This window comes from Trematomus bernacchii, unplaced genomic scaffold, assembly GCF_902827165.1.
Source record: "Trematomus bernacchii unplaced genomic scaffold, fTreBer1.1, whole genome shotgun sequence".
Taxonomy (NCBI): domain Eukaryota; kingdom Metazoa; phylum Chordata; class Actinopteri; order Perciformes; family Nototheniidae; genus Trematomus; species Trematomus bernacchii.
This window is the reverse complement of record NW_022987952.1, coordinates 23,778-40,000: the sequence shown is the minus strand read 5'-3', so window position 1 is coordinate 40,000 and position 16,223 is coordinate 23,778. Positions and strand designations below refer to the sequence as shown.

The window sequence follows — 16,223 nt, the reverse complement described above, 5'->3', positions numbered from 1 at the left end:
CACACACACACACATATATTTATATAAATACAATTTCAGAATCAAACAAGTATGAGAGCACTCTCATAATAACGTAACACTATCAGAGACTGGATATATCCCCCCCCTGCACCCCCCCTCTCTCTGGTCGCTGAAATGGGGAATTTAAATTACGGGCCAAAAGTTTTATTTACAAGTAAGCAGAGGACACCAAACCAACTGAGACCTGTCTGTCCGCCGCATCTATGCACTGTACCACACACACACCTACACACTGTACCACACACACCTACACACTGTACCACACACACACCTACACACTGTACACACACACACACCTACCACACGCACACACTGTACCACACACCTACACACTGTACCACACACACACCTACACACTGTACCACACACACCTACACACTGTCACACACACCTACACACTGTACCACACACACACCTACACACTGTACCACACACACCTACACACTGTACTACACACACCTACACACTGTACCACACACACCTACACACTGTACCACACACACACCTACACACTGTACTACACACACCTACACACTGTACCACACACACACCTACACACACGCACACACTGTACCACACACACCTACACACTGTACCACACACCACCTACACACTGTACCACACACACCTACACACTGTACCACACACACCTACACACTGTACCACACACACACCTACACTGTACCACACACACCTACACACTGTACCACACACACCTACACTGTACCACACACACCTACACACTGTACCACACACACACCTACACACTGTACCACACACACACCTACACACTGTACCACACACACCTACACACTGTACCACACACACCTACACACTGTACCACACACACACCTACACACTGTACCACACACACACCTACACACTGTACCACACACACACCTACACACTGTACCACACACACACCTACACCACACGCACACACTGTACCACACACCTACACACTGTACCACCACACACACCTACACACTGTACCACACACACCTACACACTGTACCACACACCTACACACTGTACCACACACACACCTACACACTGTACCACACACCTACACACTGTACCACACACACACCTACACACTGTACCACACACACACCTACACACTGTACCACACACACCTACACACTGTACCACACACACACCTACACACTGTACCACACACACCTACACACTGTACCACACACACCTACACACTGTACCACACACACACCTACACACTGTACCACACGCACACCTACACACTGTACCACACGCACACCTACACACTGTACCACACACCTACACACTGTACAACACGCACCTACACACTGTACCACACACACCTACACACTGTACCACACACACCTACACACTGTACCACACACACCTACACACTGCACCACACACACCTACACACTGTACCACACACCACACGCACCTACACACTGTACCACACACACCTACACACTGTACCACACGCACACCTACACACTGTACCACACACACCTACACACTGTACCACACACACACCTACACACCTGTACCACACACACCTACACACTGTACCACACACACACCTACACACTGTACCACACGCACACCTACACCACACACACCTACACACTGTACCACACACACCTACACACTGTACCACACGCACACCTACACACTGTACCACACGCACACCTACACTGTACCACACACACCTACACACTGTACCACACGCACCTACACACTGTACCACACGCACACCTACACACTGTACCACACACACCTACACACTGTACCACACGCACCTACACACTGTACCACACACACCTACACACTGTACCACACACACACCTACACACTGTACCACACACACCTACACACTGTACCACACGCACCTACACACTGTACCACACGCACACCTACACACTGTACCACACGCACACCTACACACTGTACCACACACACACCCACCTACACACTGTACCACACACACACCTACACACTGTACCACACACACACCTACACACTGTACCACACACACCTACACACTGTACCACACACACACCCTACACACTGTACCACACACACCTACACACTGTACCACACACACACCTACACACTGTACCACACACACCTACACACTGTACCACACACACACCTACACACTGTACCACACACACACCTACACACTGTACCACACACACCTACACACTGTACCACACACACACCTACACACTGTACCACACACACCTACACACTGTACCACCCACACACACCTACACACTGTACCACACACACACACCTACACACTGTACCACACACACACCTACACACTGTACACCCACACACCTACACACTGTACCACCACACACCTACACACTGTACCACACACACCTACACACTGTACCACCCACACACACCTACACACTGTACCACACACACACCTACACACTGTACCACACACACACACACACTGTACCACACACACACCTACACACTGTACCACACACACCTACACACTGTACCACACACACCTACACACTGTACCACACACACACCTACACACTGTACCACCACACACACACACTGTACACACACACACCTACACACTGTACAACACACACACCTACACACTGTACCACACACACTACACACTGTACCACACACACCTACACACTGTAACCACAACACAACCTACAGCACCTACACCACAAACGCACACACTGTACAAACACCACCTACACACTGTACCACACACACACCTACACACACACACTGTCCACACACCCACACCTACACACTGTACCCACCCACACACCTACACACTGTACCACACACACCTACACACTGTACCACACACACACCACACACTGTACATAACCACACCTACACACTGGTAACCCACACCTACACACTGTACCCACACACACACCTACACACTGTACCACACACACCTACACACTGTACCACCAGCACCACCCTACACACTGTACCACACACACCTACACACTGTACCACACACACCTACACCACACACACACGCACCTACAGCTCCTAAAGCATATCATCAGGCTACAGCCGTTGTGTATTTTATTTTGTGAAGCACTAAATGGTTTTAGAAACATCTGGACTCTTTGTTTGTAGATATCTACTAAACTAAAGCAAAGAGAGTAGGCCTGTTACACTGAGTGATATATATTATACACACTGCTCTGCTTTCTGCACGGACCTCACAGCTGTTCTCTCTGGAAACATCGCGTCGCGATGAAAGCAGTTAATAAAATAATATCCAGGGGATGCATGCAGAGCTGTGATTGGCTGAGATCAGTCCGGCCGTGCGTCACGACTCTTTGAAACATCTCTGTTCCCGGAAATGCATCCACGAAGGAGCCGTGGAGGACCGTGGAGGACCCATCAGTGTCTCCTCGGTTAGAGCTCCTCCAGAGAGCCTCCTCTCTCCTCGGTTAGAGCTCCTCCAGAGAGCCTCCTCTCTCCTCGGTTAGAGCTCCTCCAGAGAGCCTCCTCTCTCCTCGGTTAGAGCTCCTCCAGAGAGCCTCCTCTCTCCTCGGTTAGAGCTCCTCCAGAGAGCCTCCTCTCTCCTCGGTTAGAGCTCCTCCAGAGAGCCTCCTCGACGCTCGATGCTCGGTCCTCGAAGTGCATTTAGAGAAATGAGATGTCCTTCAACATGGCGCGCTAAAATTCATTTCCGGGTCACTACCGGAGGACCGAGGAGTCGAGGAGTCGAGGGTTGCGGTCGAATAGTCCATTTCTCTCAGGACCCTTCCTAATGACCCGGAGGTCCCTCAGTGGCAGCCATGATAAGAGCTGGTTCTCTAGATGAAAGGAAAGGAGGTTTCAAACTTCCTTTATAACCTCCTTTAGCTTAGGAACCACTGGACCTCCCTAACCGAAAGGAGAGGAGAAAATGCTGCCCCACAATGCCTTGCGGCCGCAGCATTTGCCGTCACACAACAGTCGGCCGTTCACGGAAACAACCGATTATGAACGAGAAATGATATCATGAAAGTTACGGTGCTTATTAAGCATTTTAAAACGTATGTGGTAAGTTGCCAAAGTGCTTTGTTTTGAACGTTCATCAGTATTATAATCAAAAAGAGAAATATGAACGTTAGTTTTTACTGAAATGATCAAATAAAGTCAACATTTCAGTCTTTACTGAGCTGTGTGGGGTTTGTTCAACTTTGAAAAGATGTTTGAATGGTGATATACACAGTGATAGATGTTAAGGACTAACGTTTATAATAAATACATTTGTATTGATTTGAAGATCTTTTCATACAATCATACGTATTGGGATCATTTGTATTAATGTGGACCGGAGGGAGAGGGTGACTTAGCATAAGTTTCACTTTCCTTTTTTATTTCAATTCCAACTTTGGTCATGAAGAATATGTTTCTCTGTTGTCCCCGTTCATAAAGCATAACAGCATCAGAGCACGGTGCAGAGTCTCTAGATGAGTTTACAGTAGTCCCTCGTTCTTATTAAACATCCATGTTGTAGTCCGCTGTATAGAAAACTGTAGTTTCCATAGTTTCCCCACAGCAGCAGGACGCACATTCATGACGCTCTGCTGGCGCATCATAAACACGTCGGATAGTGAGAGTGCAGTCGATTCTCTAAAGTACCGCAGTCTCTTCTCCTAAGTCCTTTTGAATTCTCCTATCCACTATCCCTTAACCCCGTGACCTTTCACTCAGAGGTCAAGGGATAGACGATAGGGTTAGAACTTAGGAGCTGATTTTTGGACTATTCGACTGCAACCCTGGTGTCAGGAGCAGGACCAGCACTCACTGTTATTCAGAGGCTTTAAACACTCAGCGCCCCCTGCTGGTGAGGACCAGCACTCACTGTTATTCAGAGGCTTTAAACACTCAGCGCCCCCTGCTGGTGAGGACCAGCACTCACTGTTATTCAGAGACTTTAAACACTCAGCGCCCCCTGCTGGTGAGGACCAGCACTCACTGTTATTCAGAGGCTTTAAACACTCAGCGCCCCCTGCTGGTGAGGACCAGCACTCACTGTTATTCAGAGGCTTTAAACACTCAGCGCCCCCTGCTGGTGAGGACCAGCACTCACTGTTATTCAGAGGCTTTAAACACTCAGCGCCCCCTGCTGGTGAGGACCAGCACTCACTGTTATTCAGAGGCTTTAAACACTCAGCGCCCCCTGCTGGTGAGGACCAGCACTCACTGTTATTCAGAGGCTTTAAACACTCAGCGCCCCCCTGCTGGTGAGGACCAGCACTCACTGTTATTCAGAGACTTTAAACACTCAGCGCGCCCTGCTGGTGAGGACCAGCACTCACTGTTATTCAGAGGCTTTAAACACTCAGCGCCCCCTGCTGGTGAGGACCAGCACTCACTGTTATTCAGAGGCTTTAAACACTCAGCGCCCCCTGCTGGTGAGGACCAGCACTCACTGTTATTCAGAGACTTTAAATGTCTTCTCCAGGGTTGGACCAGCTGTTTCTGTTTCTCTGTAAACTATTTTCTTCTGATCTGCAGGTCAGCTGACCCTGCACTCGCTGCTCAGTCCGTCCATCAAGAGGAACGCCAAGGTGGACTGAAGCCCCTCTTTATTCTGTCTGTCCTCATGTTAATGTCTTGTGTCTTACCTGTGTGAGGTGTTGACCCTACCTGTCCTTATGACTTACCTGTATGAGGTGTTGACCCTACCTGTCCTTATGTCTTACCTGTATGAGGTGTTGACCCTACCTGTCCTTATGTTGTCCTGTATGAGGTGTTGACCCTACCTGTCCTCATGTTGTCTTACCTGTATGAGGTGTTGACCCTACCTGTCCTCATGTTGTCTTACCTGTATGAGGTGTTGACCCTACCTGTCCTCATGTTGTCTTACCTGTATGAGGTGTTGACCCTACCTGTCCTCATGTTGTCTTACCTGTATGAGGTGTTGACCCTACCTGTCCTCATGTTGTCTTACCTGTATGAGGTGTTGACCCGACCTGTCCTCATGTTGTCTTACCTGTATGAGGTGTTGACCCTACCTGTGTCTTCAGGAGCAGAAAGGCACTCTGGGTAAAAGGACGGGTCCGGATCTGCAGGTCGGTTTATTTCTGTCTTTATCAAAATAAAATAAATATGAAGTGAGAATCTAAACACTGACTTCCTGTTTGCAGTCATGTGACCTGAACGGCGATGAAGGCATCCAGGTGTGTGAGGAGGCGCAGGTGGGCGGGGCCAAAGTGCGTCTGCTGGCCAATCAGCTGCAGGCGAAACTTGATCAGCATTCTACTTCCTGCCGGAGTCCAGCTTCTTCTTCTGCTTCTTCTTCTGCTTCTTCTTCTGCTTCTCCTGCGGCGGCCTCACGTCTACAGGTGAGTCTTCATTCATATCTCACTTCCTGTTAACACTTTGATGTTACCTGTACTGACTGAACCTGAGGCTGTGGTCCTTCAGGAGGAGGAGGAGCCTGCAGGCGGTCCCCCTGATGCAGCTCCGCCTCAGGCCTCATGGAGACTGGTAACCAGTAGAGACCAGATCATAATGCTTCCTTTCTGTCTCTCCTGTCTGTCTCTCACCTGTCTGTCTCTCACCTGTCTGTCTCACCTGTCTGTCTCACCTGTCTGTCTCTCACCTGTCTGTCTCACCTGTCTGTCTCACCTGTCTGTCTCTCTCCTGTCTGTCTCACCTGTCTGTCTCACCTGTCTTTCTCTCTCCTGCCTGTCTCTCACCTGTCTCTCTCCTGCCTGTCTCTCTCCTGTCTGTCTCACCTGTCTGTCTCTCTCCTGCCTGTCTCTCACCTGTCTGTCTCTCACCTGTCTGTCTCTCTCCTGTCTGTCTCTCACCTGTCTGTCTCTCACCTGTCTGTCTCACCTGTCTCTCACCTGTCTTTCTCTCTCCTGCCTGTCTCTCACCTGTCTGTCTCTCACCTGTCTGTCCCTCACCTGTCTCTCTCTCACCTGTGTTTCTCTCACCTGTCTGTCTCTCTCCTGTCTGTCTCTCACCTGTCTGTCTCTCACCTGTCTGTCTCTCACCTGTCTGTCTCTCACCTGTCTGTCTCTCACCTGTCTGTCTCTCACCTGTCTCTCTGTCTGTCTCTCACCTGTCTGTCTCTCACCTGTCTGTCTCTCACCTGTCTGTCTCTACTGTCTCTCACCTGTCTGTCTCTCACCTGTCTGTCTCTCACCTGTCTCTCTGTCTGTCTCTCACCTGTCTGTCCCTCACCTGTCTGTCCCTCACCTGTCTGTCCCTCACCTGTGTCTCTGTCTCTCTCTCAGAGGAAGAGGACCCTTCAACAAGAACAGATGAGTTTTAGGTTCAGAGAGAAGATCAAGTCTCAGGAGCAGGTACACTGCTGTGCATTCTGGGTACTGTTGTTTACCTGTGTGTCTCTCACCTGTGTGTCTCTCACCTGTGTGTCTCTCACCTGTGTGTCCCTCACCTGTGTGTCTCTCACCTGTGTGTCTCTCACCTGTCTGTCTCTCACCTGTCTCTCACCTGTGTGTCCCTCACCTGTGTGTCTCTCACCTGTCTCTCTCTCACCTGTCTCTCACCTGTGTGTCCCTCACCTGTGTGTCTCTCACCTGTGTGTCTCTCACCTGTGTGTCTCTCACCTGTGTGTCTCTCACCTGTGTGTCCCTCACCTGTGTGTCTCTCACCTGTCTCTCTCTCACCTGTCTCTCACCTGTGTGTCCCTCACCTGTGTGTCTCTCACCTGTGTGTCTCTCACCTGTGTGTCTCTCACCTGTGTGTCCCTCACCTGTGTGTCTCTCACCTGTGTGTCTCTCACCTGTCTCTCACCTGTGTGTCTCTCACCTGTCTCTCACCTGTGTGTCTCTCACCTGTGTGTCTCTCACCTGTGTGTCTCTCACCTGTGTGTCTCTCACCTGTGTGTCTCTCACCTGTGTGTCTCTCACCTGTGTGTCCCTCACCTGTGTGTCTCTCACCTGTGTGTCTCTCACCTGTGTGTCTCTCACCTGTCCCTCACCTGTGTGTCCCTCACCTGTGTGTCCCTCACCTGTCTCAGGTGTGCTTCTTCTGTGAGGCCCGTGTTTACCTGATGCAGCTTCAAACGGCTGAAGGTGTGTTTTTCCACCGAAGCTGCTTCCTGTGCTCCAGCTGCTGCAGCGCCCTGAGGCCGGGGGGGGGGCACGGCTACGACCCGCAGCTGCGTGAGTCTGTTGTTGTTGTTGTTGTTGTTGTTGTTGTTGTTTAAATATCCATAGTATAAACATACGTGAGTTTATTATTATTGTTGTTGTTATTCATAGTTGAAGCCTCTTCTTCTGTGGTTTCGGGAGGTTAGGTTTAGTTGTTGTTGTTGTTGTTGTTGTTTTTGTTGTTTTTTACATATCCATAGTTTAAGCTCCTGTGTTTCTTCTTCTGTGGTTTCAGGGAGGTTTTACTGTCTGCACTGTGACCCCCGCCTGAGGACCCAACCCCCCCCCCACCGAGTGTCTATCGTAAGAGACTCTCGTCTAATAAAGTTTTATAAGATGACAGGTGTTCATGATGTGTGATCACAGGTGTGTTTGTTTTCTCCACAGGCGTCTCTGGGCCCCCCCCTCTCCGGGCGCCGGCGCTCCTCAGGTGAGCCCCCCCCCCCCCCCCCCTCTGTTTCTATGACAGACAGTCTCTGGTCGCCTCTGAGCTGCTCTTTATACGGCGGGCTTCAGTGTGTGTGTGTTTCTGTGTGTGTTTCTGTGTGTGTGTGCTTGTGTGTGTGCTTGTGTGTGTGTGTCGGCAGCTGTTTCTGTGAGGGAGGGGGGAGAGAGGAGCGAAGAGGAGGAGCCCCCCCATTGGTCCAGAGAGGAAGAGTCGCAGCTGAGGGAGGAAGAGGAGGAAGAGTCGCTGCATCATTTCAATTTCAGCCTGAAAAACGAGGAGGACAAAACCAGGTGGGTATGGGAGGTGATTAATGCCTGGAGAGTATGGAAGGTGATTGATGCCTGGAGAGTATGGAAGGTGATTGATGCCTGGAGAGTATGGAAGGTGATTGATGCCTGGAGAGTATGGAAGGTGATTGATGCCTGGAGAGTATGGAAGGTGATTGATGCCTGGAGAGTATGGAAGGTGATTGATGCCTGGAGAGTATGGAAGGTGATTGATGCCTGGAGAGTATGGAAGGTGATTGATGCCTGGAGAGTATGGGAGGTGATTGATGCCTGGAGAGTATGGAAGGTGATTGATGCCTGGAGAGTATGGAAGGTGATTGATGCCTGGAGAAAATAATAAACCCCAACTGCAAAATTGTGAACATTGTTTTCAGTTCAGAGTCGGGGATGGAGGAGGGGAGCAGTGGGACTTCAGAAGAGAACACTTCATGGAGGGAAACTGTGAAGAAACACCTGAGAGAGGAAGAGGAGGAGGAGGAGGAGGAGGAGGAGGAGGAGGAGGAGGAGGAAGGCAGTGAACAGGAGTCGAGTGACGGTGAGTGCTTGCATATAGAATTGTTGTTAAATCAATACTTGATGTAATTGTTATTCATGTCTTCAGCAGCAGGAAGTGGAACGCCTCAGTCTGAGACCTCGCCCCCAAGACATGGCTCCGCCCCTGATGAGGAACTGTCCCCGGCCACACATGCCGTTGTCACGGAAACCGCTCCCAGGGGGCGGGGCTCGTTTGACGCCATCACCCCAGATCTGCCGCCATATAAGGGCGTGGGGTCAGAGACAGAGGGGGCGGAGTCTGAGGAGAGGAGGACAGTTGTTCCTGCTGACAGGAAGCAGAAGAAGACTTCAGCCAATCAGAAGACAGCTACAGGCGATGATGTCATTGATAAACACCTGTCCAAACTGACCTCCGACCTCCAGAGGGTCTCAGTGAAGGAGAACCAGGAGAACCAGGAGAACCGGGAGAACCGGGAGAATCCGCCGTACGTTCCTCACGCTCTGGCCTTCAAACGAGCATACGCCATTAAGGTACAGACCCCCCCTTACTCTGTAACATGGTATTCCCCCCCTTCTTCTCTAACATGGTATACCCCCCCCCCTTACTCTGTAACATGGTGTTCCCCCCCTTACTCTGTAACATGGTATACCCCCCCCCTTACTCTGTAACATGGTGTTCCCCCCCCTTACTCTGTAACATGGTATTCCCCCCCCCTTACTCTGTAACATGGTATGCCCCCCCCCTTACTCTGTAACATGGTATGCCCCCCCCCTTACTCTGTAACATGGTATGCCCCCCCCTTACTCTGTAACATGGTATTCCCCCCCCCTTACTCTGTAACATGGTATTCCCCCCCCCTTACTCTGTACCATGGTATTCCCCCCCCCCCTTACTCTGTAACATGGTATTCCCCCCCCCCTTACTCTGTAACATGGTGTTCCCCCCCCCTTACTCTGTAACATGGTATTCCCCCCCCCCCTTACTCTGTAACATGGTATTCCCCCCCCCTTACTCTGTAACATGGTATTCCCCCCCCCCTTACTCTGTAACATGGTATTCCCCCCCCCCTTACTCTGTAACATGGTGTCCCCCCCCCTTACTCTGTAACATGGTATTCCCCCCCCCTTACTCTGTAACATGGTATTCCCCCCCCCTTACTCTGTAACATGGTATTCCCCCCCCTTTACTCTGTAACATGGTATTCCCCCCCCCTTACTCTGTAACATGGTATTCCCCCCCCCTTACTCTGTAACATGGTATTCCCCCCCCCCTTACTCTGTAACATGGTATTCCCCCCCCCTTACTCTGTAACATGGTATCCCCCCCCCTTACTCTGTAACATGGTATGCCCCCCCCTTACTCTGTAACATGGTATGCCCCCCCCTTACTCTGTAACATGGTATCCCCCCCCCTTACTCTGTAACATGGTATGCCCCCCCCTTACTCTGTAACATGGTATCCCCCCCCCTTACTCTGTAACATGGTATGCCCCCCCCTTACTCTGTAACATGGTATCCCCCCCCCTTACTCTGTAACATGGTATCCCCCCCCCTTACTCTGTAACATGTATGACCAACACAGTCTCACTCCCTGATAGTCCAATAGCGACGCTTGGTCAGGGTCCTATGGCGTGCAGTTGTGACGCTCCTTCAGACGCAAAGAGCCTTCAACTGATTGCAATGTATTCCCATCGGCGGCGGTATTTGACGCTCAGGGAAGCACGGCATCGGTCCATGTCGGAGGCAGTTAAAGGCAATGTGAGCGTCCATTCCCATTGGATAACGGAGGATTTTACACCCGGAAGTAAGTATTCTCCTTACTGTGGATTGATCTGACAGAGATATCTGCACTACTCATCAACTCAACAGATTATCTTGTTAATTACACAACATTGATTGGTTTAAATTGTGTGCAATGCTTTTGTGTTTTTCCCCTTCGATTCGGAGAAACAAATATTTTTTCAGAGTTTAGGATGGCCGAAGACACTACACTACCCAGAATCCTCAGCTATCGTTTGGGACTACACCATGTGCTCTGTTTGACAAACCCCGTGATTAGTCTTCAAGCTCTGTGATTGGATGTTGGAGTGGCAGTGCGCGAAGTTTACAAGGAGCGTCAAACAGCACTTTGAAATGGAATGAAACCCATCGACGGCACACTATCCAAATCAAGACTCCAACGTGTATTTTTACTACATTTATTTTAGTTACTTTACAGATTTGGATTAATAATGTGAAATATAAACAACCCTTAAATCAGACTTTAGTTACACCTGAGTAAAATTCAGTGAAGGTGATTGTCAAGTGCCAACAATCAGGAGAGATATTTGGTAGTGGGTGCTTGAGAAGACTAAACATTTATCTGCAGATCTCTATAAAGCATATTCATTACTCGTTATTCTCTAATCGTTCATTAAAAACTGTATAATGGCTATTTTGCACATCCCTTTCAAGATTTCAAGATGTTCAAAGGTTTATTGAAATATCATATACACAACTACGGTGTAGTTATGCAATGATGACACACTTGGGTCATAGGTTCCTCAACAAGACATCTATCGATATCTGTGTACCTCCACCATTAAACTGTCATATTCTGCACATTTCTTATTCTATCTACATACATCTTATAAGAGTATAATGAATATGTATGATATCGGTTAAAATAAGTGCTTCAACATAGTTAACATTGCAGGAAAGTTGATTGTCAAGTCCCAAAACAAACCATGCAATATATTAAACGTTAAGTACTTTGTCAGGCTTAATATAGATACCCCCAAAGCTTTTTGCTTACATGTATTTAAAAGAAGACCTTAACCTAAAGTATTATTTAATGTTTAAATAAAGCCTTATTAGTTTGTCTGTTTTGCACATCCTCCTATTAATATCTTTGTACATCCGGCACTAAACGGTTTTATTCTAGATACCATTTACAGTATCTTCTTGATATTTTGTATTCTATATTTATATCATTGACCTTCTACTTATACACAATTTTGTATGTACTCTTAATATTTAAATGTTTTCATCAAATACAACACATTCAAAAGTGCTTTACAAAAATGAAAGACATTAAAACAAAGGCATTTTAAACAGTCATTAAAAAGCAACACAATCTTACCTGCATTGCATTACTCTAAAGGTGTAATACCGTGCTTTAACCAGTAGGAGGTGCGGGTTAAAAAGCTGTCAAGTTTACAGTGTTAACAAAATAAAATATACTGCTGTTTCTGGTTTAGTTTACGACGGATATATTCTGTTATTGTTTTGATATTTGTAACACAAAAGCGATGTAAAAAACCCACAGCAACACAGAAAAGATGGTCTTAACATGACCCAGCGGTCTAGTAGTTAATAAAAAACAATAATATCAAAACAAATTATTACTACTAACTTTATTGTGAAATTAAAAAGAACGGTAAAAGAATAGTTTCCGGTCTATTCTGAGGCCCGATCTCTGTAGATAAATAAAGAACTACGGCAGATGTGTAATGTTTAATGCAGCCAAACCATTTATTACAATGCATTCATGTGATGACTTTCAAAGAGTAAAGCAAGCACTGCTGAATAAAGTATGATTTGATCTTTTACCAAACGTTTTCTTTCATATGGAATGCAGTTGGAGGTCAACCAATCACAGAGCTTGAGAACTAATCACGGGGTTTGTCGAGCAAAGCGGTACGATAGCTGAGGATTCTGGGTAGTGTAGTGTCTTCGGCCATCCTAAACTCTGAAAAAATATTTGTTTCTCCGAATCGAAGGGAAAAAACACAAAAGCATTGCACACAATTTAAACCAATCAATGTTGTGTAATTAACAAGATCATCTGTTGAGTTGATGAGTAGTGCAGATATCTCTGTCAGATCAATCGACAGTAAGGAGAATACTTACTTCCGGGTGTAAAATCCTCCGTTATCCAATGGGAATGGACGCTCACATTGCCTTTAACAGCCGCCGACATGGACCGATGCCGTGCTTCCATGAGCGTCAAATACCGCCGCCGATGGGAATACATTGCAATCAGTTGAAGGCTCTTTGCGTCCGTTTATGAAGCTGAAGGAGCCTCGGAGCCAAAGGACCCTGACCAAGCGTCGCTATTGGACTATCAGGGAGTGAGACTGTGTTGGTACGAACCCCCCCCAGTAAATTGGTCTCTCCTGTTTCAGAGGCGCTCCCTGAGGACCCCCGCCCCTCAAAGACGGACCACCTCATGTCCCCCTCTGGCGTCAGGGGGGCTGTTTCTCCCCCAGGAGCTGTCGATCCTCAGCCTGAAGGAGGCGCTGTTCCTGAGGGGGGGGGAGGAGGAGAAGGGGGTCAGGAGGCGGGTCCCGGGGGAGCGGAGGCGGAGACGGGAAGAGCTGCAGAGGCTGCATCGAGCTCAGGTGAGGGGGGGGGGGTGCGCTCAGGTGAGGGGGGGTCGCTCACGTGAGGGGGGGGGTCGCTCACGTGAGGGGGGGGGATATTTAATTTAAGGTTTTTAGACGTTTCAAAAAAATTTCTGGACTTTATTTTGTATTTTCTTCAGATGATCCAGAGGCAGCTGCAGCAGGCGGAGGAGCAACAGAAACAGCTGGAGGAGAGGGGGGTGGGGCTGGAGAGGGTCCTGAGGGGGGAAGCAGGTACTGTTTACTTCCTGATGTCCAACAATATATAAAATACACGTCTGCACGATCTTCTGTTCTATGGAGGGTTATTAACGCTCAATATACCGAGGACGCCGTACGGAAGGTTATTATGTAAGGACTGTGGATTTGATGTGTTCCAGAGTTTTGGGGCGACTCCCCCGACAGCGAGGATGTGGAGCTTCACCTGGAAGGTACCGGACCCCAGATAAGACCACCAGTACACCTGCAGCATTAGAGCATTAACTGATACACTCTCTGCAGGTCTGGGGAAACTGGCCCGCCCGGCGCTGATGCAGCAGTGGTTCCTGTTGGTCCAGCAGAAGAACTGCCTGCTCCGATACGAGTCTGAACTCATGATCTCGTGAGTTCCTGACCTTCAAGTCCTGCAGCAGAACCAGGACTGTGTGGTTGCCATTCAGCAGGGCCTGGTTCCTCTGGATCCTCAGGTGCAAGTTCAGGTTCCTCTGGATCCTCAGGTGCAAGTTCAGGTTCCTCTGGATCCTCAGGTCCAGGTCCTGGTTCCTCTGGATCCTCAGGTCCAGGTCCTGATTCCTCTGGATCCTCAGGTCCAGGACCTGGTTCCTCTGGATCCTCAGGTTCAGGTTCTTGTTCCTCTGGATCCTCAGGTGCAAGTTCAGGTTCCTCTGGATCCTCAGGTCCAGGACCTGGTTCCTCTGGATCCTCAGGTTCAGGTTCTTGTTCCTCTGGATCTTCAGGTGCAGGTTCTGGTGGTTCCTCTGGATCCTCAGGTCCAGGACCTGGTTCCTCTGGATCCTCAGGTGCAGGTTCTGGTGGTTCCTCTGGATCCTCAGGTGCAGGTTCTGGTGGTTCCTCTGGATCCTCAGGTGCAGGTTCTGGTGGGTCCTTGTCTCAGGTGTGTTCCTGTGTTTCAGGGCCCGGGAGGTGGAGTTGGAGGACCGGCAGAGTCGCCTGCAGCAGGAGCTCCGAGACCAGATGGCCGTGGAAGGTGAAACCACTTCCTGTTCTTTTTAGACAATAAAACATTGAATATGACCAGGTCCTCATAATCTTATTCTGAAGGGCTAACCTTTATTTAACCTTCGTGTTTATGCAGACCACCTGAAGCCGGAGGTCCAGCTGGTGGAGGAGGTTCTGGTCCTGCAGGAGCTGCTGGAGGTGGTCCAGCAGAGAGACTCTCTGGTGGCTCAGCTGGAGGAGCATCGGCTGCAGGGCAGGCAGGAGGACCAGGACCTGGAGGGGGTCCTGAGCCAGGGACTCGGTCTCACCTGGCCTTGAACCAGAGGACCTGGAGGGGGTCCTGAGTAGTGTTAATTTCGTTGACTAAAACTATGACGAAATATGTTCGTCAACGACCTTTTTTTCCATGACTAAAACGAGACGATGACGAGACGGCACCGACGGCAGTAAACAATAACTGTAACGAAATCATCATGCAATATCGTTGACGAAAAGTGACGAGACGAATGTAGTTTACTAAATAAAAACTATGCCAAAATCTCTCTTTACTTTCGTTGACGAAAAATGAGGAGACGAAATATTATCAAAGATAACGTAACATCTGATAGTCAGCTTTTCTCCCAGCAGTTCCATTTCCGGTGCTGCGGCTGGGCAGCAGCTGTGTGTCTGTGCTGCGGCTGGGCAGCAGCTGTGTGTCTGTGCTGCGGCTGGGCAGCAGCTGTGTGTCTGTGCTGCGGCTGGGCAGCAGCTGTGTGTCTGTGCTGCGGCTGGGCAGCAGCTGTGAGTCTGTGCTGCGCGCGGCAGCACATTTGAATTACACCGGGCAGCGGCACACTGTGAACTGTCAGGAAGACTCGGGTCTAACTCATGGTCTAACTCATGGTCTAACTCAGGGTCTAACTCAGGGTCTAACTCAGGGTCTAACTCAGGGTCTAACTCAGGGTCTAACTCAGGGTCTAACTCATGGTCTAACTCATGGTCTAACTCAGGGTCTAACTCAGGGTCTAACTCATGGTCTAACTCAGGGTCTAACTCATGGTCTAACTCAGGGTCTAACTCATGGTCTAACTCATGGTCTAACTCAGGGTCTAACTCAGGGTCTAACTCATGGTCTAACTCAGGGTCTAACTCATGGTCTAACTCATGGTCTAACTCATGGTCTAACTCATGGTCTAACTCAGGGTCTAACTCAGGGTCTAACTAACAGTTATTTAACAGAAAATAAAATAGCAACAACAGGGATTGGGAGCAGTGGTCGCGTTAACCGAATACCCCCCGT

General features: G+C 49.1%; 1 protein-coding gene across 1 annotated transcript in view; it reads left to right on the top strand.

Annotated features, from left to right (window-relative positions):
- Positions 1 to 15,366, top strand: part of LOC117470940 (protein-methionine sulfoxide oxidase mical3a-like) — a gene marked incomplete at its 5' end in the record, with an annotated part of 21,235 nt that extends 5,869 nt beyond the window's left edge. The window contains 17 exons of the mRNA XM_034115757.1: positions 5,536 to 5,588; positions 6,048 to 6,092; positions 6,168 to 6,365; positions 6,448 to 6,510; positions 7,269 to 7,337; positions 8,018 to 8,162; positions 8,386 to 8,453; positions 8,538 to 8,580; positions 8,738 to 8,888; positions 9,260 to 9,420; positions 9,487 to 9,911; positions 13,547 to 13,762; positions 13,906 to 13,999; positions 14,146 to 14,196; positions 14,267 to 14,366; positions 14,899 to 14,972; positions 15,081 to 15,366. Coding sequence (XP_033971648.1) covers positions 5,536 to 5,588; positions 6,048 to 6,092; positions 6,168 to 6,365; positions 6,448 to 6,510; positions 7,269 to 7,337; positions 8,018 to 8,162; positions 8,386 to 8,453; positions 8,538 to 8,580; positions 8,738 to 8,888; positions 9,260 to 9,420; positions 9,487 to 9,911; positions 13,547 to 13,762; positions 13,906 to 13,999; positions 14,146 to 14,196; positions 14,267 to 14,366; positions 14,899 to 14,972; positions 15,081 to 15,262 — 2,138 coding nt within the window. The remainder of the gene's footprint in view (positions 1 to 5,535; positions 5,589 to 6,047; positions 6,093 to 6,167; positions 6,366 to 6,447; positions 6,511 to 7,268; positions 7,338 to 8,017; positions 8,163 to 8,385; positions 8,454 to 8,537; positions 8,581 to 8,737; positions 8,889 to 9,259; positions 9,421 to 9,486; positions 9,912 to 13,546; positions 13,763 to 13,905; positions 14,000 to 14,145; positions 14,197 to 14,266; positions 14,367 to 14,898; positions 14,973 to 15,080) is intronic.
- Between the last annotated feature and the right edge of the window lie 857 nt (positions 15,367 to 16,223).